This window comes from Canis aureus, chromosome 1 (genome assembly GCF_053574225.1).
Source record: "Canis aureus isolate CA01 chromosome 1, VMU_Caureus_v.1.0, whole genome shotgun sequence".
NCBI lineage: Eukaryota > Metazoa > Chordata > Mammalia > Carnivora > Canidae > Canis > Canis aureus.
Window position 1 is genome coordinate 35,491,298 of NC_135611.1, and position 27,133 is coordinate 35,518,430.

Here is a 27,133-nt window from a genome sequence, read left to right on the forward strand (position 1 = left end):
TCCCTAGGATTCTCAATATGTAACTTTTGAACTGAATCACTGCAATCAACCTTTTTTTTTTTTTTTTTTTTTTAAGAAAATCCAGAGTGGTGTGGTGTCTTACAAATAAGTGTTTTTTGGGTTTTTTAAAAAAGATGTATTTATTTGAAAGAGAGAGAGAGAGAGAGCGCGTGCAAGCTGGGGGAGAGGCAGAGAAGGAACAGACTCCCCACTAAGCAGGGAGCCAGAATAGGGCTTGATCCAAGGATTCTGAAATCTTGACCTGAGCTGAAATCAAAAGTCGGCTACTTAACCAACTGAGCTACCCTGGTGCCCCTCAACCTCTCTTTTAGTAATGAATAACTATAAGCAAACTTAAAACATGTTAAAAACACACAGCTGGGAGAGGTGATGGTAGTGATAAGAGTGGTGGTAGTATCAGAGCCAAAAGTAGGACTCAGGTTTCCTTATTTGGGGTCAAGAGTCTTTCTATAGAAGACTTTTGTAGAGTAATTTTCTAAAGGACACATAAACCAAAATAAATGCAGGTTAATTTCAAGATACAGAAGAAACCCAGGTCATTTGGGGGGTTAGATGGATGACTTTAGGGCATTCAAAGTTCTGATATTAAAGATATCATACCAAATCACAAAATACAAATATGGAGACAGGGCAATTACTTAAAATGCAGAATTTTACACCCAGACAAGTATCTGTATATTCACGATTGCTACATTATGTTTATTACTTATCTCGCAAGTGTTTTGATAACCACATAATAATTGCTTTGTGAATCTAGGTTCCTACTTTGCATGTGTTTTCTTTTTGATAGATGTGCTAGATAAACATTAAATTCCCCATAGCACTATTACCAACACTTGTTCTCTGGTTCCCAAGATCAAATAAGATCAAAGTCTATGTGAGTGCCCTTATGGTTAGAAGCTGTGAGTCCACCTAGTATTTCTGATAATCCTAAAATTGCATACTTCATTTATACTTACTGTGACACACTGCTGGAATACCAAGAAATACTGCCTTAATTCATGAACTTCTCAACCTAACCACAGTAATATAAAGGCACACAATCTATTAGAGTATAATGCCAGGGCGCCTGGGTTATTCAGTCAGTTATATGTCCAACTCTTGATTTCAGCTCAAGTCATGATCCCAGGGTCATAAACTCGAGTCCTGAATCAGGCTTCACACTGAGCGTGGAGCCTGCTTAAGATTTCCTCTCTCCTTCTCCTTCTGCCTCTCCCTGCCACACTTGTGCACACATGTACACTTTCTTTCTCTCTCTCTCTAAAAAAAAGTTGTTAAATAAAAAAAATAAAATAAAAAATAATAGTGTATGGAATGATGGGGTGCCTGGGTGGCTCAGGTGGTTAAGCATCTGCCATCATCTCAGGTCATAATCCCTGGATCCTGGGATAGAGCCCCACATCAGGCTTCCTGCTCTCCCTCTCCCTATGCTGCTTCTCCTACCTGTGCTCTTTCAGTCACTCTTTCTCTCAATAAGTAAATAAAATCTTTTTTTAAAAAAGAAAAAATAATAAAGTGTAATACTACATATAGGTACAGAGACAGCAGATGGTAGAGACTATTCCATTGAATTATATATAACAGTTTCCTTTATACAATCCTTTAATACCTCCAAATATATAAACTAAGATGATTTTTTAATCTACCAGGAGGAAAACAATATGTAAAGATAGTAAAGAATGTGATGAGTTAAATTGATGTGTTTTGTAAAGTGGAATTTTCGTATTAGATTTGCTAAGGATGGAGATTAGATTCATTTCTTCAGTACTGACACTCTAATGTCCTAATATCCCTTCTTGAATTTCACTCAAGTGCTAAAGTAGAACTCCATAAAATAGAAAATTACCCCAAAGATTTTATTGCTTCATTAAATTTTTCTGAATTTTCCAAATTTTAAAAAACATGGATCACTTTATAACTAGAAATGAAGGCATTCAAAAAAAGAAATGTTAAGGGAGACTACCCTTTCATCAGTACCTATGGGTCTTGACACAGACCCATCTTCTTGCTACTGTGATGAAGTTCAGTGCACTCCTACCTTCACTGCTGTATGTTTGCAATTAGATTATTCAAATGACATACATTTTTGGTTTGATTAACTTCGTTTCGTCCCTTCCCCACAACTTCGTTGTTGTAGACCATAAGGCAGCCAACAGGAACTTCAATATTCTCTAGGGCTTCCTTGGCCTAAAAGACAAAGTGGAAAATTTAATATGTAATGTTCAATACTTAGAAATATTACGGGAAAGAAACAGACATAGCATAAGTACACATGTATAAACACTAGAACAAAGAAACACAGCTGAGCTCTCCCTCCCCCTAAATATAGTTCAATATTTAGTGCCTTTGTTCTCTGTTATATCCATATTAAGGGAGACTCAGAAAAAAAACCTTTCATAGGTTCTGAGCCCCTGATTTCTTCTTCTCATTGCAAGCAGAAGTGAGCAAAAGGCTGTTAGAATAAAACTGACTCTTATTCTTGCAGTGGCAGGGTCTGTGCAACTTTTCAGAGATCATATATATGTTTGCAAAGGAAAATAGATAACATGTATAAATACTTTATTGAAGTCCTTCCCTTGTTGAAATTCTACTTGCTTAATTTTTTGAATATTAAGAAGATACCTTCTAGAGTTCCAATAGCAAAAAGGTAACCAGACTGGATGTCTCTCTATGCTATTTCTGCTTTGACAAAAGAAAAGCTTTGGTGCACTCTATGTGAAAATGGCATAATCACTTTGGACAACACTTTGGAAATTTATTTAAAAGGTAAATATACATATAACCTAGGAACAAATTCTACTTCTAAGTATTTATTTAAGAGAAGGAAATATATGTCCATACAGATATACACACACAAAACCCTGTACAAGAATGTTCATAACAGTGCTTGCTTCGGTAGCATATATACTAAAATAGAATGTTCATAATAGCTTGACTCATAATAGCCCAAATCTGGGAACAGCACAGGTGTCCATCAACAAGAGAACAGATAAACAAACTGTGGCATAGTCACATGGTAGACTCAGCATGAAAGGAACAAGCTGGAGATACACATAACAACATGGGTGAATCTCAGACATGCTGAGTAAAAGAAGTCAAACATAAAAGCATATACACTGTATGTCTCTTCAGGTGTAATACTAGAACAGACAAAAGTAAACACAATGATAGCAATTTTTTCATGGATGGGCATGTGTATACTGATTGGAAAGGGACACAAGGAACTTTTTTCCAGGGCGGTCAAAACTCTATCTTGCAGAGAGTATCAATTACACAGATGTTTGCATCAGTCAAAACTGAATGGACAACACATTTAAGACCTGTGAATTTCATTGTATGTAAAGTACATTTCAATTAAAAAATATAAATTAGGAAAATAAGCTTAAGAGCATTTCCACCACCATCATCTCGGAAACGGTAAACCAATGCTTATATTGGCAGTTTCCTCCACCATAGGCTGTCCATTTTTCTTCTAGCTCTGTCGCTGACTGAACCAGAGAAGCCGAGGGCCAAGACAGCTAAAAAATACTTCTTTGGGGAAAGAGCAGAAAGCAAGGAGGTTACATCTGCATGTTCCCTGATCCTGCTGCTGAGAGAGAACAGAGGAAGAGCACAACTCTTAAACTAGTGTATAATCATTTCCATCTCACTACAGTCAAGAAAATCCAAGTATGGCTGTTTCTAGAAAAGCATAGCATTTCTTATTTTGAGAGGCTTGAAGATACTCTGGAAGACCAGATTACCAAGTAACTGTAGGTATTCACACACAGCATAAGGCATATACAGTGCGAAGTTGAAGACACTGCTTAAAACAGCATGTTCTTCCTCCTGTACTAGACCCTATTCCCAGCTATACTTTATTTACAGTAGCAATAACTTCCTATCATCATTCTAACATGGGTTCCTTCCCCCTGCACTTAACTTGTCCTTGGGCCAATAAAGGTGAAAGGAAAAGCCCCTTCCTTCTCCTTTCTCTGTATCTCCCTTTCCTCCTCCAGGGTAGTGGGACATAGCTAGGCCCTGCACAGATGTAAGGAGACAGTATCTGAAGCAGTAACACTCTATTCTTCCAAACTGAGTCATGAACCACCCACAGGCTGTCCAGTTCTGTAACAATGGTTAAAGCATGCCCAGTTTATGCAAAGTTCAGAAATCTGAAGAGTTCCAAGGTTTAGTGAATATATGCAAATAAATATACAAATGCATCACTGGGTACTAGAGAAAGGAAAGCCAGGAGGAGGGCTGGCAGTAAGGACTGCGATGCTAAGTATCCATGAGTTAAGGGAATCAGCATACAAAGAACACTATTTAAAGTAAGATTTGGAATACACTGAACTCCAAGTACACAGGAGAGAGATCATTTACTCATCCCAACAAATATTTGTTGAAGATCCTGAGATAGGAAATTATCCTGGATTACTCAGGTGACCCTAAATGCAATCACAAGTGTCCTAATAAGACAGAGAAAAAGAGAGAGATTTGAAGACGTTACACTTTTGGCTTTGAAGATAGAGGGAGGGACTTTGAGTGAAGCCAAGAACATTGCTCCAGAAGCTGGAAAAGGTGAGGAAACATTCTCCTCTAGAACCTTCAGAGGGCATGCAACTCTGCTGACACATTGGGTTTGGCCCAATGAAATGAATTTCAAACACCTGGCATCCAAAGCTGTAAGAGAATAAACTTTTGTTTAAAGCCACCAAGTTTGTGGTAATTTGTTATAGAAGCCATAGGAAATGAATACACTCTGTTAAGAAGAAGAAAAAAAACAAGCTAAAACTGGAAGAAAATATTTGCAAACCACATATCCAACAAAGGTCTACTATCAAGACTATATAAAGAACTCTAAAAGTTCAACCGTAAAAACAAAAACAAAACAAAACACAATCCGAATAGAAAATGGGCAAAAGATATTATGAAATACTTCACCAGAGGGCCTACAGATGGCAAATAAATATGTGAAAATATATTCATACCATTAGCCATTAAGGAAATGCAAATTATAACCACAATGAGTTATCACTACACACCTATCAGAATGGCTAAAATAAAAAGTAAAAACACCAAATGCTGGTGAGACTGAGGAAAAAACAGGATCACTTATACACTGCTGGTAGAGCTGTAAAATAGTACAGCCCCTCTGGAAACTAGTTTGGCAGTTTCTTAAAAAGCAAAATATACAGTTAACATATGACCCATCTATTGCACTCTCAGGCATTCTCCCAAGGAACTAAAAACTTAGGTTCACACAATACATAAATTCAGATACAGACACAAATATTCATAGGAGTTTTATTCGTAATAGGCAAAAACTGGAAATGATCTAAATGTCCTTCAAATGATGAATAGTTAAACTGTGGTATGTCCATCCCATAGAATACCACACAGCAACAAAAGGAGTAACCCACTGATTCACTTAACACTTGGATGGACCTCAAGGAAATCATGCTCAATGAAAAAAACCAACCCCCAAAAGGTTCCATATGCACATATATAACATTCCTGAATGCAAAATTACAGATACAAAGAACAGATTAATGCTGGCCAGGGTTTAAGGGCTTAGGAGGGAATGGTGGCCTTGTGGTGATTGAGCAGTTCTAGTGGTGGTTAAACAAAACCAAACGTGATAAAATTGCATAGAACTATGCACACATGTGCATACAAAGCTGATTAAATCTGAGTAAGCCCTACAGATTGCATCGATGTCATTTTCCTGGTTTTGATTATTGTACTACAGTTACGTAAGATTAGCTACCACGGAGGGAAGCTGGGTAAAGGGTACATGAGCCTTCCCTATATACTTTCTTTGCAACTTCTGTGAATCTATAATTATTTCAAAAGGAAAAGTTTAAAAAATAATAAAGGCTGAGTAAACAAGAATTATCTTGCAATGGAGAGAGATACTCAATGGAGATGAAGAAGAAATGCTTAATAAAGTAGAAGGAAAATCAAGAGTGTGCTGTTTCAGAAGATCCCAAAAGGAAAACAGGCCAAGAAAAAAGGATCAGTGACACACATGCAATTTTGGGGGGTATGTTGGAAATGAAAACCAGTGGCTTGAACAGTGACCTATCTACAGGTTAGATTTCTAGCTTCTAACTATTACCACAGACTGTTATGTCTACATACAACTGTTCTGATTCTAAGCTTGCAAATCATAAGAGCTTATACCTTCCTGAAAAACTTACTTTGACCCAGGACTATTTTAAGCACTTTATAAGTATTAATGCATTTTGTTTACAATGCTATGAGATAGATTCGGTGAGCTTCCCCATCTTAGAAATGAGCAAATGGAGACATGGGGAAATTAGGGAATTTGCTCATGTGAGAGGCCAGGGACAGAATCCAGGTAATCTGCTCCAGGCATTCATTTCTTCAACAAATATTTATGGACACCTATGAGGTACGAGCTTCCTGGCCACTCTGCCTCAAATTTCTACTCTTTCTACACTGATCAGCTGTTTTGTCACTTTTTGGGTTCAAAATAGGTCTAGTAAGGGACAAAAAGGGAAACTTGAGAAACTGAAATCTAGAAAGTTTAAGGATAAAAAACTGCAAGCGAAGAACAAATGAGGGGTGCATGTGACAAAGATTTTCTGTAAAACTATCTCCTGAAGAATTTTATGTGTGGCTGTGTTGCTACCTCAAGTACATAGAAGAGAATTTAAGGCTAAGTTGAGAAGAAGTAGCAGAGGACAAGGAGAACCCATGAAGCCCAGTGGGGTTCCAAGTCCTGACTTAGTCACCTGGAAGAAAGCCTGGCAGCCTCCCACTCCACCCAGGCCCCCAGGTAACTGGGCGTGTGCATTTCATTCTTTCCTTTGGATTTTCTTTTTCCTTCCAGCAAACTTATCTCCTTTGCTCCTTGTCCCAACTCCCAGTATTATCTTCCTTCTTACATAGATTAACTTGTTTTTTGTGAAAAGCCTTCAACTGCTGTCCAAATGAGAGAGAAACCATTAATGAGGAGAGTATTTAAAAGGGCAAATCAGGTTATTAATAAAGAATAGCCCAGCCCACCATGTGGAGGATGAGTGGGTGAGCAGTTGGGAAACATGGGTTAGGGAGGAGGTGGTGAGAACAACCCCAAAAACCCACAAAATTGGGTTTAGGTGAAATGCTGTTCAATAAAATACATGTTTGCTTTGCTGTCAAGTTCAAAATAGAGTTAATTAAACTAATTAAATAATAAACAGAATTTTCAACCCATCCCATCCCATCCCATACTTTCCAACTCTCCCACCAACTCGAGTCCGATCATTTCTTTACGAATTTGCTTTGTTACTTTGTACCTTGCCCTTTTAGCATGCAGAAGTTTTTAATATTTATGTAATTAAAACCCACCTGTTTTTCTCCTCTGTTTTCTGCCTTTGATGGAATAAAGAGCCCATCTACATTCCACTAATATTTATTTACCACTGGTTCCTTTCTGGTTTTATTCTTCTTACACTATCTCTTTAATTAGGTATTTACTACAAAAGTGTAGTGAAAAATTTCTTTAAAATGACCCATACCTTAAAAAAAAAAAGTATCTTTACCATGTTAACTAATTATTTGTGTTCTCTAGTCTTTAATTGATTTTTTAAAAAGTTTAAAAAAAACCAGCTTTTATTTATTGAGCATAATGTGTCAGGGGCTTTATAAACATTATCTCTTTTAATCTATACAACCCTGTTAAATAGATACTACATACTCATTTTATAGAAGAGGCCTCTGTGGCTAAAAGGTTAAGAGCCTATCAAGGTTAGCTAGTTGCCAGTAGGCATTCTATAGTTTGAACATATGCCTGTCTAACCTCTAAATCTATGTGTATACTATAAAATAATCTGTATTGTTTGCTTGTACATGTACAGTATAAAACAATTTGTATTCTGCTTGCTTAATGTTGAGTGTGATAGCTGTGATAATGTCATGTTTATACATAGTATCCATAATCATTTTGATACAGTACATTATTCAACACAGTAATGTACCATAATTTAACCATTTCCCTTTATCAGAAGTTTGAATTGCTTCCCAATTTTCTCTGTTACATATAACACTGAAATGACAATGATTGCTTTTATCTTTCTAAACTATTTCCTTAAGATAAATGCCACAGAATTATATTACTATGTCAATTGATATGAACTTTTTTTTTTGAGGCTGTTAATGTCAGGTTGCCTTCCGTAAATGTTATACCTATAAGACTTAGGGTTGTATTGATTTTTGTACAGACCAACTTTAGATGATTTAAAAAAAATAGATTTTAACCTTTCTCAAAAACTGTTTTCCTTTCTTTTATAATTCAGGCTTACATCTGTAGATTAAAATCAGAGATTAGGATGGAAATTTTCTAGTGCAACCCCTTTATTTTAAACATGAAGACAGTAAGACCCAGAAATTATATGACTTGGCTGTGTTCACCTGCCTGGTCCAATCAGAGCCAGACATTCTACTTACTCATATTGGCCATTTAGATATGTCTACTCTGCACAAAAGCAATGATAATGCTAGTATCTGCCCTACTACATGTATACTGCATATTTCACTTTCAAATTCCTCAGAGGTGAACAGATTTGGCACTAGCCATGCCTCCTCTCTAATCTTAAACTCTTCTCAGAACTACAGAGTATACCTTGAATTACTTCAACAATCTTCAAAGTAGTTCAAGATTTGAAGTTTCTGTAGTGGAGAGGGAATGAATGAACAAAGCTAAGATTTATGACAAGCACTTTTCCCCCTTCAAGACCTGAAAGAACATGTATAGTCCAAAATCAAAATACAAGTACTAAGTAAGGGCCTCCTTGACCCTATGTAGGAGTAGGTAAACTAGGTAATCACATCCCCCAGGTGTTTATAATCCAATTAAGAGACAAAAATGTCAAGGCCAGAGAGATCTGAGAAAGTATGTGGAGTTCAATCATCTCATTTTAAAGAGTATGAAGGGAAACAGAAGGGGTAGTGACTTCCCAAGGACACAGCAAAAGGTAGTAAAAGGACTTACGTGGTTAGTCTAGAAGTCTAGAGAATAAGTGCAGAGATAGGTGGAGGAAATGTTCCAATATACTATGACCAAAAGACACTGAAAGGAAAATAAAGACCCAAAATATGAAAACATGAAAAAAAAAATCACAGCTCTGCTACATGAATGGGAAAGCCCAATAACTGATTCAAGTTAGCTGTTTTCAAAACCACTATTAAGTAAGTCCTCTGCAGTAGCATCTCTGAAAATTTCATCTATGTAGGCTCCACACATAAACACATTGAGGAGAGCTCCTGAAGCAAAAGAAAATAAACAGAAGAGCCCATACATTCTGACTTCCCAGCATTCAGGCATCATCTGCCCTTTGGATCTCTCACCCACGGAAGGATACCAATGCAGCTCACTCTAAGATATTTTAGCCTTTGCATATATTATCCTCCTCACTATTTAAGAGCTGTGCAACAGCTCTGTGTAAGAAGCTGTGCAACATAGGATATTATTGAAATGGTCTGAGGAAAGGAGAGTGAGATTTTGATTATCACGTGAAAACTCCTTCTCTCCAACTTAGAGGATTTAGTAACATAAAAGAAGTTCAGGACAAACAAATCCATATTATAAGTTACAAATGAATTTTTAAATATACGTGAATGGTAATTAAAGTATCAGAAGGCTATGTATCTTGTAAGTTTAATGGAAGAAATAAATTATGAAGTAAGCTCAAAGAATGGGTCATAAAATCAAGTTAGTGGGGCCAGGGTTAGCCTTTTCTTTTTTTCAAAAATTGACGGAAGAGTTTTCTGAGCTCATCACGGTGGCGGCAGGCGCATCCTGGACCTGCAGAACCGCGCCAGCGATTTGTGGACCTGCACCTGCCGCAGAAATGCTCTGCCAGCAACCGCATCACCAGCACCAAGGCTCATGTGTCCACCCAGATCGACAGGACTGAGGATGACGAGATGACCGGCAGGTTCAACGGCCAGTTCCCGCTACCTGTGGGGCCATTCGCGAGATGGGTGAGTCAGAGATTCCATCCTCTGACTGATCAAGGCCATCATTTCAAAGAACTTCTGACTGGAGAGGATCATGGGTGTGGAATATTTATCATAAATACATAGTACTCTCCTCCTCCACCCAAGAAAAAAACAAATACCAGGAAAACTGCACATAGGAAGGTGAAGTACTGTTCTGTGAAACTTTTCAGTTTATAACTATGTACATATTTACTGGGTTGTAAAACAAAATAATATATATATATATATATATATATATATTTTTTTTTTTTTTTTTTTTTACTGTGAGTCACTTTCAAAAAAGTATGAGAAACAAGTTTAAAAGGACATTGGACCACCTGGGTGGCTCAGTGGTTGAGTGTCTGCCTTTGGCTCAGGTCATGATCCCAGGGTCCCGGGATCGAGTCCAGCGTCAGGCTCCCTGCATGGAGCCTGCTTCTCCCTCTGCCTGTGTCTCTACCTCTCTGTGTGTGTCTCTCATGAATAAATAAATAAAATCTTGGGATCCCTGGGTGGCGCAGCGGTTTGGCGCCTGCCTTTGGCCCAGGGCGCGATCCTGGAGACCTGGGATCGAATCCCACATCGGGCTCCCGGTGCATGGAGCCTGCTTCTCCCTCTGCCTGTGTCTCTGCCTCTCTCTCTCTCACTGTGTGCCTATCATAAATAAATAAATAAAAATAAATAAATAAATAAATAAATAAATAAATAAAATCTTAAAAACAAAAAAGTTTAAAAGGACATTATGTAAGTAACAGAAACAAATGATATATGCTGTAATGTCTCATGGCTTAGAGAAAAATACTCACCTATAATAGTGAATGAGTGCAGGGAAAACAGTATGAAAAGAGAACCGAAAAGAATACACCAAAATCAGTTCAGTGCTGAATTCCCAATGCCAAACATAGTGTACTCAACAAACATCAGTGGGGTGAATGAATACACAATTACAGAATTAATTAACTATAGGAGGATGGAAGCCACGAAGGACTGGAAGAATATAATCAATATGCTGTATGAAAAAAGATTTCTTTTACAGCAGCTTTAGAGAAATGTAAAACTGAAGGGCATTTTGCATACGTATATGGGAGTGGGTACATGTATTTGTGTACCTATACTTGTATATGCCAAACACACTCTTATCCCTATTAAAGAGCTCACTGGCACACGTAAGTATGGGTAAAGCTTGGATCATACACAAATCTGATCAGAGCCCTTCTTAATCAGCAATCCTGAAGGAAGGAAGTTAGAAGGACAGAGGGTAGGGGCCCCTGGGTGGCTCAGCGGTTGAGCGTCTGCTTTTGGCTCAGGGCGTGATCCCGGGGTCCTGGGATCGAGTCCCGCATCAGGTTCCCCGCAGGGAGCCTGCTTCTCCCTCTGCCTGGGTCTCTGCCCCTCTCCCTGTGTCTTTCACGAATAAATAATCTTTAAAACGAACAAACAAACAAAAAAAAGGGCAGTAGGACAGATGAATGAATGGTAGGATCTGACTGTTGTATCGTGAACGATCAGACACATACATATCCTCGGTGTCTTTTCTCCTACTAGAGAGGGTCAGGAGATCATAAATACAAAATACTGAGCCTTTCCGCACCTGTGAGCGAGCCCCCAGGGGCGGAGGGGGGCGCAGCACGCCAAGAGGCCGGCCGCAGGGAGGGCAGGGCTGTTTGGCTCAGGCAAGCCACTGATAAAAAGAAATGATTTCCGTACTTCCAATCTTCCTCCCCTGCAGCACTGTGAGGATGGGCTAAAGAAGATGTCACGACAGCAAAGCCAGCTGTTTCCCCAGAAAACGTGACCGCCACGGAGATCTTGATGGCGAGAAAGCACAGCCCGGGCGTTTGCTCAAATGCTCGGGTCGGGAAGAGGGCTGTAGAAAGCTCCCACCCCCCGGCATCCACCTCCTGGACTCCTCACCATTTGCATGGCTTCCTCCATCCACTTTTCGGTCTCCTCGGCCGTCACAGGGCACGCGCCGCCGACAGGAGACGGCGCGGACGGCGCCTTGGCCTCCATCCGGCACCCGGGCCGCGGCGCTCGGCGTCGGACGCGGGCAACGGAACGCGGAGAACGCGGGCCGCCGTTTCCAGGGAAGTCGAAAGGGCGATGCACTCGGGAGCGCATTCTGGACGGACCCGAGTGGGCGGGGCCGGGGCGCGGGGACCGCGGCGCGGCGGCGGCGGCGGCGGCGGCGGCGGAGGCAGAGAGCGCAGCGGCTCGGCTGTAGTCCACGCCCCCTTCCCGCCCCGGTGACAGTCTCTGCGGAGAGTCGCGTTTGTGATTTCGGAGAGCACCCAGCGGGACCACGGCTGCTCGTTCGGGCCTCGCGACGAGGAAACGGTTTCCTGGCGAACTACCCCGTACCTTGAAGGCCTGAAGATGCTGAGATCTACGTGGAATTTTCTAAAACGTCATAAAAAGAAATGCATCTTCCTGGGCACAGTCCTCGGAGGTGAGTGACAGCCGTCTCGGAAGGGGAGTTTGGGAGGAAGGGGAGGAAGCGAAGTGACTGTCTTCTGGAATAGGGGCCGGGCGACTGTAGTCCCGGATACACGGAGGAAACCGGGCGCCGGCTGACCAGCCTCCGAGGCTCTTCCCGTCCCTGCAGCTGTGGGATCTGGGTCTTTTGTCCTGAACGCTGCCGCCTCCGCTGCTTCTCTCCCATCTTTCTTCTCGGACGCTGGGAGCACCCACTGCAATTAAGTTTCCGTTTCAAGACACCATTCTCTTACACACATTTTTAAATTGCTGCTTTGCCGTGAGATTGTTCGTTTCTGTTTGGCACCCTCGATATTTCGTTTGGCTTCCATCCTTCTCAGAAGTTTCCTAATACCCTAGGAGAGAGTTACCTAAAGGCTGCGCTTGCAGTGTGGTTGAAAGCTAGTTTGAATTTTTTTTTCTTTTTTTTTAAACCGCACGGTTAGACTCAAGGGCTGGAAGATACGTACCAGACAGAGAAACATTTTAGTTCCGTTTCTGCTTCTTTAGAATAAAAATTAGGCAGTAAAGAGTCTGGAAGATGCTGTGCAGCCTTCCTCAGCGTCGTCAAGGTTAGGATCAATGCCCATCTAGCCGGCACAACTGAGTTGCACAGGCTGAGAGGACATTTAGAAGCAGGATCCCCGTGAGAGCCTTTGCCCCATATGGCGCTCGTCATGTCAGAAAGTGCAGAGATTTGAAGGAGAGAATAAAAAGCCTCTTGAGATACAGAAGAGAATGTAGGAATGTTAAGAGGGAATTTTTATCATTTTTTTTTTTTTGGAAATACTAACACTAACTACATGCTTTGGTTACAGAAGTACTTAAAAAACAAGAACAGAAGTTTTCTAAAGAATTTGGTTGTTTTTCTCTTACTATCATAGTCTGTTGTCCCATATAATTCGAAATTCACCGTACTTCTGGCATTGGTAACTCAGATCCGTTGATTCTTGAGCGTTTGAAATCAGCTTGTTGATGAGGCAAGGAGAGTCTCCCCTCATCTCTGAGGTCTTTGGCAAATCAGTACATTTTTATTTGAATTTTTACAGAATTCTTTGAGAAATCCTTTACCAATAAATTTTCCAGTATCTTCAGTCACTGACGTCTAACATACAGATCTCTCTCAACTTACAACGGAGTTATGACCCAATAAACATACAGTAAGTTGAAAAGTATATTTAACATAGCTAACGTACCAGACATCATAGCTTAGCTTAGTCTAGCCTATCCAAAATGTGCTAGGAACACTTAACTTTAGCCTGCAGTTGGGCAAAATCATATAACACAAAGCCTATTTCGTAATGAAGTGTTAATATCCCCTGTAATTTATTGAATACTCTACTGAAAGTGAAAAACAGAATGGCTGAATGATTACAAAATGATTATAAGAGTTGTTTACTCTCCATGATGCGTAGCTGACAGGGAACTGGGGCTCACGGCCCCTGCCCAGCATCATAAAAGTAGGTACCACATTTACTAGCCCAGGAAGTATTTTTTGCCACTACTGAAGGAAGGAAAATAATCTCTCTTTAGCAGTCTCAGAATAACATACCCTTTCGGATTTATGGAAGAACTTAATGGTAGATCAGACATAATCCATCATAGAGGAAGCAAAAGAATATTCTTAAGGCATGGTTATACATTTTTTTCAAAAATCTCTTGAGATCTTTATAATTATAGATTAAGAGAAATGGGAAAGGGGAAAAAAGTTCAGAAGGACAGAAACAGAAAATAATCTTAGTGTTTTATATCTTCCTACAACTGTTGCATTTCAATTAACCTAAGACATATATTTATCCAGTGTCTGTAGTGTTTAAGGCAATATGATTGGAAATGCAAGAGTTACAGATTTGTAGGTATCTACAATCTTTAGGCAAATACCTACCATTTATTGGGTGCCCAGTGGGCACTGTGCTAAGCTCTTCTATTCAGTGGGCAGGACAAGAGTAGTTCTTGTCTTTCCCATCTTCAGATGTGGGAACTAGAGTCCTAAGAATTGAAGAAACTGCCCAGGATCTCCGAATTAATAATAAGGAAACTAGAATTTGAGCCAGGTGTGTTGGATTCTGAAGTACATTCCCTTTCCACACTATGCCGCTCTGCCTTCATGGACTTTATGGTCTGACAGGAATGAAAAACAAGTGTCTTAGTCCATTAAGGCTGCTATCACAAAGTACCACAGACTGGGTGGCTATAAACAACAGAAATTTCTCTCTCACAATTCTGGAGGCTGGAAGTCCAAGATCAGCAGGGTGCCAGCAGGATAGGTGAGGGCCCACTTCCAGGTTGCAGACTTTTTGTACTCTCTCATGGCAAAAAGGATAGTGGTCTCTGTGAAGTCCTGTAAACACTGTGAAGTGTTTTTAAAAAACACTAATCTCATTCGTGAAGGCTCCACTCATGACTCCCAAAGACCTCACCTCCTAATATCATCGCATCAGGCATTAGGATTCCAACATACGAGTTTTGGGGGGACACAAACATTCTGAGTATAACAACAAGTACTCAAGTAAAATGCAAAACAGTAAGAGAACTGGTAAAAAAAAAAAATGGCATACAGATCAAATCAGCAGATGATAGCATGTGCATTTAAAAAAAATAGAAAAAAAAGAAAAAATAGAAAAGGTCTTCATGGAAGAAGTATATTTTGTCAGGCTTGAAAACTAGGTAAGATATCAACATGTTTGCTCAAACGAATTTGGCAGACTTCTTTTCCACCAAACTTTAGATGGAAAAAAACTAAAACTTTGAGTTACAAGCCTTACATAGGCATTTCCTGCATTTTGGAAGAGTCACTGCTTTAGACTAATTTGTGCAATTTGACCAGTTTATGAAATGTAAACTTTGGCCTGAGGATTCTTTACACTTGTAAAAATTAAAGACTCTAAGCAGCCTATAAAAATTTGTTTCTATTAACAGTTGCCATTTTAGAAATAAAAACCAATGAATTTTTAAAATATTAAGTAATAATAGTAAACCCATTACATATTAACACAAATATTATTTTCAAAAAAAAAGTAGTGAAAAGAGTGGCATCATCTTACACTTTTGCAAATCTCTTTACTGTCTGGCTTAATTGAAGAAAGCTAGATTCCCATCCCATCTCTCTGCATCCAGTCAGTTGCATTACCACATGTCATGTAGCCTCTGGATTACTCTGCTGTATGAGAGAATGAGAATGAAAAAGACAAGAACTACAGAAATAGTTTTGATTCACAGATTCCATGAAAAGGAATTGAACACCTCCATTAGTACCCAAGCCACATTTCCAGAATCACCACTCAGGAGAAAATGTTGCAGAACAGAGAATAACCAGGTTATATTTATTGGCTTCCTGATTTCTAAAAATCTCAGAGCAGTGACTTATAATTTATATCATAACCCCTGTAATTTTTGGTCTCTTTAGTTTTCCATTTATTCATTCTTTCATTGAACTAATATTTGAATGAAAGTGAGTGCCTCCTCCCACTATATCAGGCTCTGGGAATACAAAGGAACAAGACAGTTCTTGACTTTGACGAACTCGTGGTGTTGTCTGGAAAGCAGAAATGGAAATAAACAAAAGTGATATGGTGATAATATTATAGTACCATTAATAGAGGTGGTGCTGTGGGGACTTAGAGAAATAAATGTGAAGGTGTCTGGCAGGCTTCACTCAAGAATTCACTTGAGTCAAGTACAGCTAACAAAAGAGAATGGAACATAGCAGGAAAAAGGGATGTTCAACAGATTCAGATATATCAGTTATGATGAATCAGTGTATTTCACTATGGCTAAGAACAGGGACCAAATGGAGAGTGGCAAAAGATGTATTTGGAAAACTAGCTGGAGTGCAGATTGTGGAGGGCTTTGTATACTGTGCCATTCTACTGAATCTGGACATTATCTTAGGCACCAGTGCTTTTCAACTTTCCTATGATAAAAATCAGTCAAATGGGCTTAATAAAAAGAGTTTTCTTTCCCAGAGTCTGATTCTTTTGGTCCAAACCAGTTCATTTATTCATCAGTTATCCAGCAAGTATTTATTGAGCTCCCATTGTGTACCAGCAGTCAGTACTGTACAAGATAGGACACTTGGGGGGTGTTTTCAAGGAACTCCCTTAAAGGCTACATTTTTAACAGATACTTCAAAGTAATTCTGTTGTAAGTGGAACAGGGAATCCACATTAAAAAAAGATGGCAGGGTGTTGAAGAATTCTAAGCACAGGAATATGTAGTCAGATTTAAGTTTTAGAAAATCACTTGGCATCTAAAAGATGGATTAGAAAGGTTTGAGATTAGAACAAAAGAGGAGAAGCTGAAAACCAGTTCTTAAGACCATTATTCAGAATCTGAATGAAGACAGTGACAAAGAGGTCGGAGTAAAGTGGCAAAATTTAGAAAATATTTCTGAAATAGAATCAGACTAGCAGGAATTGGTGTTTTGTTAGATTTTGAGTGATGATAATAATAATGATATTCAAACTCATTGAAATTATTAACCTAGTAATAATCTAATAAGAGTTATTTTGCAGGGATTTTCATCCAAGAAAAGATGACAACAACTAAAAGATAGTTTGAAAAAAACCTGAATTTATAATGTGGAAAGACTAGAAGATATTTTGCTTTACCAACAGTGTTCTGAAAGGAAACCTTAAAACATTTTACGTTTATTTGGTGGGGAGGGGTGGTTAGAGGAGAGGCTGAGGGAGAGAGACTCTCAAGCAGAGTCCTCACTGAGTGCAGAGCCTAACTCAGCTTGATCTCACAACCCTGAGATCATGACCTGAACAGAAACCAAGAATTGGACACTTAACAGACTGAGCCACCTAGGCACCACAATTTCTGATTGTTCCCATTATTCATAAATAAAGACAATAGCCACAGAAGAAACTTTTAAAGCAGCTTATAATCCCAGCCTTTCATTTTATGGATGGAGAAATTTCTGTTGCAGAGAGTGGAAGAGGCTTGCTCAACCTAGATGGTGCCACAACCATCAGTATCAGATGGTCTTCAGGTCAGATTGTCTTCAGGTCAGATTGAGGCAGCCTGTCGAGTATAAATATGATCCTGAACTCCATATTTTAGCTAATGAATGCTCTGCCTTCATACTTCTTTTCCTAGGGAAGAAAAAAATCAGAATTTATTAATGTTAGGAATGAGAGCTTGGCTAAATTTGACTTTATGTAGGAACTTACTTCAGTGCTAAGTAAAACAAACAAACAAACAAACATATATATATATATATATATATATATATATATATATATATATATATATATATGTTGTGGGATTTTAGCCTAATTTCATGTATTAGTTTGCTAGTGTTGCCATACTGGAGTATCACAAACTGGCTTAAGCAACAGAAATGTATTACCTCATAGTTCTGGAGTCCAGAAATCCGAGATCAGTGTGTTGGCAGGAATTGTTCCTTATGAGAGCTTGTTAAGAGAAGGATCTTCTACAGGCCCCCCTCCTTGGTCTATCGATGGTTCTGTCTTCTGTGCCTTTATATCGTCTTCCTTCTATGCGTCTGTGTCCACATTTCCTCTTACCAGAATACCAGTCATGTTGGATTAGAGCCTACCCTAATGACTTCCTTTTAACTTGGTTACTTCTATAAAGACCCTATATCCAGATAAGGTCACATTCTGAAGTAGGGGAACTTCAAGATATGAATGAGGGGAAGGGGCAGAGGCAGGTAGTGACACAGTTCAATCCATAACAATTCCTTTTCTTTTAGCTTTAGTTAGAATATACTACTCTTATCAAAGAAATATAGTAGTTCCTGAAAAACTTTTACCGGACACTGTTGAGAATCTAATAAAAGCAGTATATCTTTTCTCCTGGAAAACACATATACTAGTCATTTATTGTTATTCCAGAAAATTCTTAGCTACAGAAAGGTCATGTAAAGTGTTTCACTTCACATTATTATTATTTGAGAAATTATAATCATTGTACACATAACTTTAAGCAATCTATTGTGCAAATAAAATACAAGCAAATTGCCTATCAAAGAGTTACTTTGTGAAATACAGGTCAGTTTCTTCATACTTTGTGAAATACAAGTCAATTTCTTCATTCTGTTGGTATTATGGGAGTGTCATCTATTTTTTGAGAGATTACAAGAAAGGTAGCTATAAAGCCACTTATATAACTTCCATTTGCTGTTTAAGCGTTATTATAATACATGTATTTGCATACAAACATAGCAGTCATAGTTTATTTCTGTCTTAATTATTTGTAGGACATACCTGGTAGTGAATTATTATTTTAAATAATATATGTGTTATCAGTTCATCTATAATGCTTATATTAGTGAAAATATTTCAGAATGTGTGTTTGCTTTGCAGTTCCTAAGGGCTGTCTCCTCCCCACTTGTGACAAACAGACCAAATCAAATTGTTTAGATCCTGCACAGTTCTTAGGTTCTTTTTGATAGATATTGAAGGCTACAAACAGTTGGAAATAGGTGAGGATTAGTTATTACCTTACAAATTTGTCGCTGGGTCATAATGGAACAAATGCTGGCACACATAAAAACATCCTATTAGCCAACATAAATAAAGCAATGTCATAACTTGTTTTATAAGCTTATTGAAGTCCCAGCGTCCTCAGTGCTGCAACAGAACCTTGCATAAAAGATTTGCCTGAAGACAGGGCACCTGGATGGCTCATTCGGTTAAGTGTCAGACTCTTGGTTTTGGCTCAGGTCATGATCTCAGGGTCCTGAGGTCTTACATGCTGTGTGTAGAGCCTGCTTGGGATTTGCTTTCTCTTTCTGCCCTTCTTCCCCTTCTCTCTCTCTCTCTCTCTCTCTCTTTCTCTCTTTCTCTCTCACACACAAAAGATTTGCCTGAAGCAAATGCAACAGTATTCCAGTTGTAGGATTCTACTGGCCATTTGGTTAACTCCTTTGACTAAGAATCATCCTAATTAGCTGAGGATTCAAGGCTAAGTCCTTCTTAAGGATGAAGGACTTGCTAGAATCATATGTTCTTGCTCAAATGAGTATTACTAAGATGTTTTGGCTAATCCAGTATCTTAAACACCACTAATTTAATCTATGAAAATCCATTTCTGATGTTCATTATGCTAGATAAAAGTTAGTTGAAGTACTTAAACCTTGGAGTGTGGCTTTTGGTCAAATGCTAACCAACCACTCTGGAGTGTTTACATTCCCCAGTAGGACAACTGACTGCCCCTGGGGCATAGACCAGAATGTGCACATTTATATCATCTGCCTATGCTGAAATGTGTTCAACAAAATTATAGGCCTCATGACCCCCCCCCATATTTTTATGCTGTAGTGTTATAATGTAGGAATTTTTTTTTTTTTAATTTTTTTTAAAGTTTATTTATGATAGTCACACACAGAGAGAGAGAGAGAGGCAGTGACACAGGCAGAGGGAGAAGCAGGCTCCATGCACCGGGAGCCCGACGTGGGATTCGATCCTGGGTCTCCAGGATCGCGCCCTGGGCCAAAGGCAGGCGCCAAACCACTGCGCCACCCAGGGATCCCAATGTAGGAATTTCTGTACCTCCTTCCCTCTCCCTTTTCCACTGAAGATACTAGTTCTCGATGTCTGCCTACCTACCTTTCTTGTAATCTTTTTTTAAAAATTTTATCATAAAAAAAAATCTATCATAAAATAAATAGAAATTTTCTTACATTTTTAAAAAGTATTATATGTTGACTGAAGAAAATATGGAGAATACAAAACAAACAGAACAAAAAGATGAGCTGCTTTCCCACTATTCAACAATGATTATTGTTTATTATATGCTAAAACCCATCTGTTTTTTCTGTATATCTACCTCTGTTAAAAAGAGAAACATCCATATTTTATTTTATAACCTAACAATATATATGGATATTTCCTTGAGCCATTAGCTAATTTAGCCATGTGGTTTTTAACAGCCATATAAGATTTCATAAGATTATTGTATGGATAGACCATAATTTATTTAAACAATCCCTATTGCTGGACACTTAGAATATCTCCAGTTCACTATTAAAAGCCCTGCCAGGGCAGCCTGAGTGGCTCAGCGGTTTAGCACTGTCTTCAGCCCAGGGCATGATCCTGGAGACCCAGAATAGAGTCCCACATTGGGCTCCCTGCATGGAGCCTGCTTCTCCCTCTGCCTATGTCTCTGCCTCTCTCTCTCTCTCTCTCTCTCTCTCTCATAAATAAATAAAATTAAAGCATTGCCAGACTTTGTATACTTAATTCGTTTCTGTTCCCTTCAGACCTAGTATTTACGTACCCATCATTGGCTTTTAAAATGGCAATCTCCCTTTTCTTCTATTTAGGTCACAATTCCTATACAACTCTTTAATGTAGATTTTTAAAGGTTGTGATTGTTAACTTTTCATTGATATAAACCTTATATTTGGATGAAGCAGGTTAAAAATACGGTTTGGAATTTTTAATATTCTAATTAACTAGATTAATATACTTATTTTAAAAAATAATTTTAGGAGTGTATATCCTGGGAAAATATGGACAGAAGAAAATCAGAGAAATTCAAGAAAGAGAAGCTGCAGAGTACATTGCTCAAGCAAGACGACAGTATCATTTTGAAAGTAACCAGAGGACTTGCAACATGACAGGTAAGGCAAAGAGAAATATTTATACATGTATAAAGTTACTTGATGATTTATATTAAGTTACATACCTCTAGGACCAAACTTTAAAATCAGTATAAGTCAATGGTAAATACTTGTTCATTCATTTTATTTATTCATTTAGCAAATACATGGGGTACCCAGTGCCAGGGAAACAGAAGGTGAACAATTAAAACAAATCTCTGACCTTTAGAACTTATATGCTAGTGAGAGTAACAAATAACATATAAATAACTTCAGGCAGTGATGGTTGCTATAAGGAGAATAAAGCTGTGTGAGCAGTGGGGATGTTCTTTAAGAAATGGCAATCAGGAGAGTCAGGCCTCTTTGAGGAGGTGACAATCGAAAAGAACCAAATGATTCAATGGAGGGAGCCATGCAAAATGCCTTCCATGGGAATAAGCTTTACACTTTCAAGAGATAGCAAAAGGGTATGTAGCTAGAGTGGAATGAGCAATGGAAGTAGTAGGAAATAAGGCTGCAAGGATAGGCCTGATTTCATTAGGCCTTGTATCTCCAGTAAAAATTCCTAAGTGTGTTACATTTACCACAGTACAGTAGTATACACTAATCAACATAAATTAGTGATAATAATTTAACCTCCAGAGCTAGAAACCTACTGAGAGAATGCCATAAAAAAACCAATTGCCCATATTTGAAGAGAACAGGCGTTACAACTGGCATAACCCCTTAAAGAATTAGTTCTCAAATCCATGTCAAACCTATTTTTCTTTGTTATTGTTTAAAGTTTAATCTTTTCTCCAACACTTCTTTCAAGAACAGGTAATTTAGAAAGTTTGTAAAGGTAAGTTCTCTTTACTTTTGAAAGCAGAATTTTTTTCTGAGTTTAAAAGACTTTATTTTTAGTATAATAGTACTTCATTCTATAAAGCAAATAGTAACCATAAATACTAAATGTAATGATAATTCAGATAAAACACATTAAAGAGGACACATGATATAATGAGCACTGGGTGTTATGTGCAACTGATGAATCACTGAACTCTATCTCTAAAATTAATAATATACCAAATGTTAATTAATTGAATTTAAATAAAATAATTTTTTTTTAAAATACAGCTCAGTTCTTGGGTTTTCCATGTAATATCCCTGTATCTTTGGGCAAATCTAAGTCTCAATTCTCTCTTCTATAAAATGATCATCATAAAACCCACTTCATAAATGTTTTGTAGAATGTTGGGAGATAATGCATATAAAGTGTTTGATGCATAATAAATACTCAGTAAGTGATAACTTTAAAATTACATAATTCTTGGGGCGCCTGAGTGCCTCAGTTAGGTAAGCATCTGACTCTTGATATTAGCTCAGGTCTTGATGTCAGGGTCATGAGTGCAAGCCCTGTATTAGCCTCTGTACTCGGTGTGGAGACTACTTTAAAAAAAAAAATGACATAATTCTTTAAGTTGATATTCAGCATTCAGTGAAGTGATGCTACCAAGGACATTTTAATTAATTTTTAGAAAATAAGTACAGTCCATTTCTGGTTATTCCTCAAATTTTCAGAAAGTAGAAAAAGGTAGTCTAGAGTCTGAAAGTACATCTCAATTGACATGGACCCTTGTGTCAGTTTAGGTCCCCTGGGAAACAGATACTAAGATGGGATTAGATAAAGAGATATATTGGGGGAAACACTCACAGAAAGCAAAGGAGAGGGAGCAGGACTCTACAGGCAAAGAAAGCCTTTAGACCATAGTGCAGGCCTTATATGTGACTGGAAAGAGAGAAGGAAAGAAGGTCAGATAGGAATCTCAACCTACAGCAGTTTCAAGAAAGTTTTGGCAGGCCAGTGGGAAGTCCTTGAGCCAAAGTTCCCTGGTAGACAAGCCCCCCAGGAATAGACCTGTGTTAATATAGCCACAGTCCACTCTCATTGACTGAGAGTGGTGCAGACATGGTAATGGATCCAGAGGGGTGGCAACTGGGGCTGCCAGTTAACCCTGCCCCTCCTAGCAGACTTGGTGGCACATTTCCATGACCATCACAACCCTTGGATTGAATAAATAGCTACATTTAGGTAATTAAAAATAAAATATTATAGGAGCCAAATATAGGTTCACTGGAAAACTTTGCAAATTAGCTTTCTGGTATGCTTTGATAATGGAGTTACAAATCATATGATTAAATTCCTATCCTTTTGAATAAGATGCAGTGGATATACTAGAAAAATTTAGTACATATAAAAGGTAAACATAGCTAGTTATTTTTTCACCCGAAAAGTTGACCCCAACTTGAAAGACAGTATCTAATAAAATGTTTCTGTGTTCTGCCCAGTGGTTTTATCTTCTTCTTGACTTTACTAAGGATTCAGGAGAGATACTTATTAAATTTATAGATAACAGTGCTAGGCTAGGATAAATGAATTGTTCTGCATTAAAAGTCAGTTGTACAGATACACAATTATCTAAGCTTGTTTGCGCGCAGGATATATAAGTAAGAGTTGGGAATTCTAGTTGACCATAAGCTCATTATAAATAGTCCGATATGACTCCCTAGAAATACTAATTTAATCTTATACTACAATAATCTGTGATTCAGATCAAAGGTAGTTGCATCATGCTCTGGAGTAGTAAGAGTATAGGTCCATTTCTGCCTCTCATATGTTAATAAGATATAAACTGGATGAGTGCCTGAGAGGCAGTTGGTTAAGCACCCAACACTTGGTTTCAGCTCAGGTCGTGACCTCAGGGTAATGAGATCCAGCCAGGTCAGGCTCCATGCTCAGCGTGGAGTCTGCTTGAGGCTCTCTCTCTCCCTCTCCCCCTCCCACTCATTTTCTCTCTTTCTCTCAAATAAATAAGTCTTCAAAAAAAAAAAAAGGAAGAAGAAGATACAAACTAATGTGTGTCAGAAAAGCCCAAATAAAGTTAATAAAACAGGCTGACACTGAGCATTCTTATGGCAAAGAAGCCCTGTTGTAAATGCTTTATACATCTCAGTTAATCCTTACAACAATTCTATAAGGTAGATCCAATGTTATCCTCAGTTTACAGAAAAAACGGAGGCACTGAGAGGTTAAATAACTTGCTCAGGGTCATACAGATTCATAGCTGGTGAAGGGTTGTCTTGTGATTTGTGGTTGGACTGGGGGGTGTTTATTATGGAGACCAGATAGCTAAAGGAAAACACAAATGCTGTATTCAACTAGATTCAGAAATATATTTTTCAGTGTTTATTTTTTTTTCTTTTATTTATTTATGATAGTCACAGAGAGAGAGAGAGGCAGAGACACAGGCAGAGGGAGAAGCAGGCTCCATGCACCGGGAGCCCGATGTGGGATTCGATCCCGGGTCTCCAGGATCGCGCCCTGGGCCGAAGGCAGGCGCCAAACCGCTACGCCACCCAGGGATCCCTATTTTTCAGTGTTTAAAAAAAAAAAAAATGCCTGGAAGGGAAGAATTGACTTGTTTTGGGTTGAATAGCCAAAGGGGAAAATAAAAAGCTGTTATCTCTCAGAATTGTTGAAGAGACTCCTCTCAAATCATGTTGTTTTACCACATAATCTTTAAACTAGTTCCTTATTGACTCCATTTCCTGAATGTAGGACTCCAGCCTTAATTTTTCTTGGTGGGCTAACATACCACATTTGGGCTAGGTATATGTACCAAATACATTAAGAGATAAGCTACCTTTTACATTGGCTCTGAGCTGTGACTTTTTAATGGTCTAAATGGACTTGGGTTCTTTAATCATACAGCTTGAGGAAATACGCTGAAGCTGCATAGTCCATCACTGAAATAAATGTCTAGACTAAGCTAAAAGCTAAATGTTGTATAGAAAAAATAATATGGATTTTATTTTAATATGTCTTATATAGTCAAGAAATAAAAATAATACACTGAAGTTTTCCCTTTTAGGATGTGGTATTTGTGATCTCTTGATATTTCTTCATTTTGTTATCATTACTTATTTAGTGTTAGAAATTAATTTTAAATTGATGTATGTGCATTTCTCCAACATTTATTATACTATGCAGTAGCCATAAATAAAGCAACTTGTATAAATTAGATACAATCTTTTTTCTATAGAGCACTATGGCTTATTTTATCTTTATGTTATTCTTGGAAGTTAGGGGCAGTAACCATTGGCAAAACCAAAACTACAACTCAGCAGTTCTTAATTCCCAGCCTGATGTGCTTTGTCTAAGTTACAATAAGTGCTTATTGCTTTGTAATATTTAATAAACTTTTCCAAAAATAGAAATATAAAATAAGAAAAATAAAGATAAAAATGTTGTCTTGATCATTTAACTCTCAGAAATAAATTTATTGTAAAAATAATTTGGAGAGTACAGAAGAGAAAAAAGATGATTATTGGCAATTTCCAAAGACCACCATTATTAACATCTCAGAATAATTTTCATTCTTCCTTGTATGTGTACTTGTTTACATTACGTGCATAAGCAGAGAAATGGTTTATTAGTATAAACTCAGTTTTTGCTATTCTTAATAGTAATAATATGAAAACTCTAGCCCTGACATTCCCTCCTAACCCTTACTAGTCCCTAGTCTTATAGCCTAAAACAATGTGCATTTCTCAGTGAAAGGCAGTCATATCACTTGTGAACTTTTTTATTTTCTGTTTGCATTACAGTACTGTCCATGCTTCCAACATTGAGAGAGGCCTTAATGCAACAACTCAATTCTGAGAGCCTAACAGCTCTGCTAAAAAACAGGTAAATGCAAGTTAACATGATTTTTTGTTTATACAGGGCACTTAAATTTATAGAATGAATTGAAATATTGTTCAAATATCTTTGTTTCCTTATTTTTCTTTCTAATTGATGCTTGTAATATAGAGAGTCATTTAGAAAATATATTTAGTGACTCTGTCCCTGAATTCATTCTGTTTTATCTATTTATTTTTGCTCTACCTTGATGCACAAAGTATTTAGGTCAACAATATGTGTATTCTGGTTTACATATAAATAGATCTTAATTCACTTTGACCTTTTTCAGAAATTTAATTATTGAGTGCTCATGGAATGTGTTCCTGAACCAGATATTTTTTTTAAAGATTTTATTTATTTATTCATGATAGACAGAGAGACAGAGAGAGGCAGAGACACAGGCAGAGGGAGAAGCAGGTTCCATGCCGGGAGCCCGACACGGGACTTGATCCCAGGACTCCAGGATCACACCCTGAGCAGAAGGCAGGAGCCAAACCACTGAGCCACCCAGGGATCCCCTGAACCAGATATTTTAAAAATATGTTAAATATTGTGCTTCTTGAAGAGTTTACAGTATAAGAGGTAAAGCATGTGCACATATATTTTGAATAAGTAAGGCATATGAACTTACATTTTATATTATTAATGAAATGAAGTGCAAATATAACATGAGCATAAATAATGATAACTACCATGACAGTTCACTGAGCACAAAGCACTTTCACACATAGGACCTTATATATGGAGTATAGTGTGTGTTGGGGTGTTGTAATTTAGTGTGATGCTGTGTTCATTTGAGAAGACTTCCAGAAGAAAATGGCTTCTTATTTTAATGAACAAGATAAAGGGAAATGGTTTCATTAAATAAATTTTAATCATTGTAGCCATACTGAAATACTCACTTTCCTTGTAATAATCTTCCAATAGCCAGGGAGAAGAAAGTACTATTTCTGGAGTGTCTCTCTGTGCTGAGCCCAGTGCTAGATATATTATATACATGCTCCTGTTTGATTTTCACAATATCTTTGTGAAGCAGATATTATCATCTCTATTTCGCAGAGAGGAATTTACTACTCAGATTAAATAACGAGCTAGAAAATTTCCTTAAAAGCATTTTCTGTATTCAGAGAACACCTCCCAAAATAACAATGGATTTGTTTACTTGGAATTTTTAAATCTTATTAAAATACAATGCTAGAAATAAGGGGTTTCCCACTAAATTTTATCATTTGTAGAGGATGATGCATTTTCACCACTAAACTTTACAAAGTTTAGTTTATAAATTAGTTCATAGAATTATATGCAGAAGAAACATATAAGCAGACTTATCTTGGTCAGATAAATGCTTAATTACTACCTGTATGTAT

General features: G+C 38.0%; 2 protein-coding genes and 1 long non-coding RNA gene across 7 annotated transcripts in view; 1 reads left to right on the forward strand and 2 right to left on the reverse strand.

The window, feature by feature from the left end:
- ADAT2 (adenosine deaminase tRNA specific 2) overlaps positions 1-12,065 on the reverse strand; it is a 41,207-nt gene extending 29,142 nt beyond the window's left edge. For both annotated transcript variants that reach the window (XR_013378111.1, XM_077895515.1), the window contains exons 1-2: positions 11,908-12,065; positions 2,104-2,208 (exon numbers count right to left, since the gene is read on the reverse strand). Coding sequence is in view for 1 of the 2 variants with exons in the window: in XM_077895515.1 (XP_077751641.1) it covers positions 2,104-2,208; positions 11,908-12,006 (204 nt within the window). In the remaining variant the exon portion in view is untranslated. The remainder of the gene's footprint in view (positions 1-2,103; positions 2,209-11,907) is intronic.
- Positions 12,066-12,153: 88 nt separating this feature from the next.
- The window catches only part of PEX3 (peroxisomal biogenesis factor 3), a 36,352-nt gene continuing 21,372 nt past the window's right edge, over positions 12,154-27,133 (forward strand). For all 4 annotated transcript variants that reach the window (XR_013378177.1, XR_013378171.1, XR_013378173.1 and 1 more), the window contains exons 1-3: positions 12,154-12,442; positions 20,933-21,064; positions 25,691-25,772. Coding sequence is in view for 1 of the 4 variants with exons in the window: in XM_077895561.1 (XP_077751687.1) it covers positions 12,370-12,442; positions 20,933-21,064; positions 25,691-25,772 (287 nt within the window). In the remaining 3 variants the exon portion in view is untranslated. The remainder of the gene's footprint in view (positions 12,443-20,932; positions 21,065-25,690; positions 25,773-27,133) is intronic.
- LOC144312672 (uncharacterized) lies at positions 17,339-19,724 on the reverse strand. Its single transcript, XR_013378209.1, has 2 exons — positions 17,825-19,724; positions 17,339-17,567 (listed from the first exon to the last, which is right to left on the reverse strand). It is a non-coding gene; the product is annotated as an uncharacterized LOC144312672 (long non-coding RNA).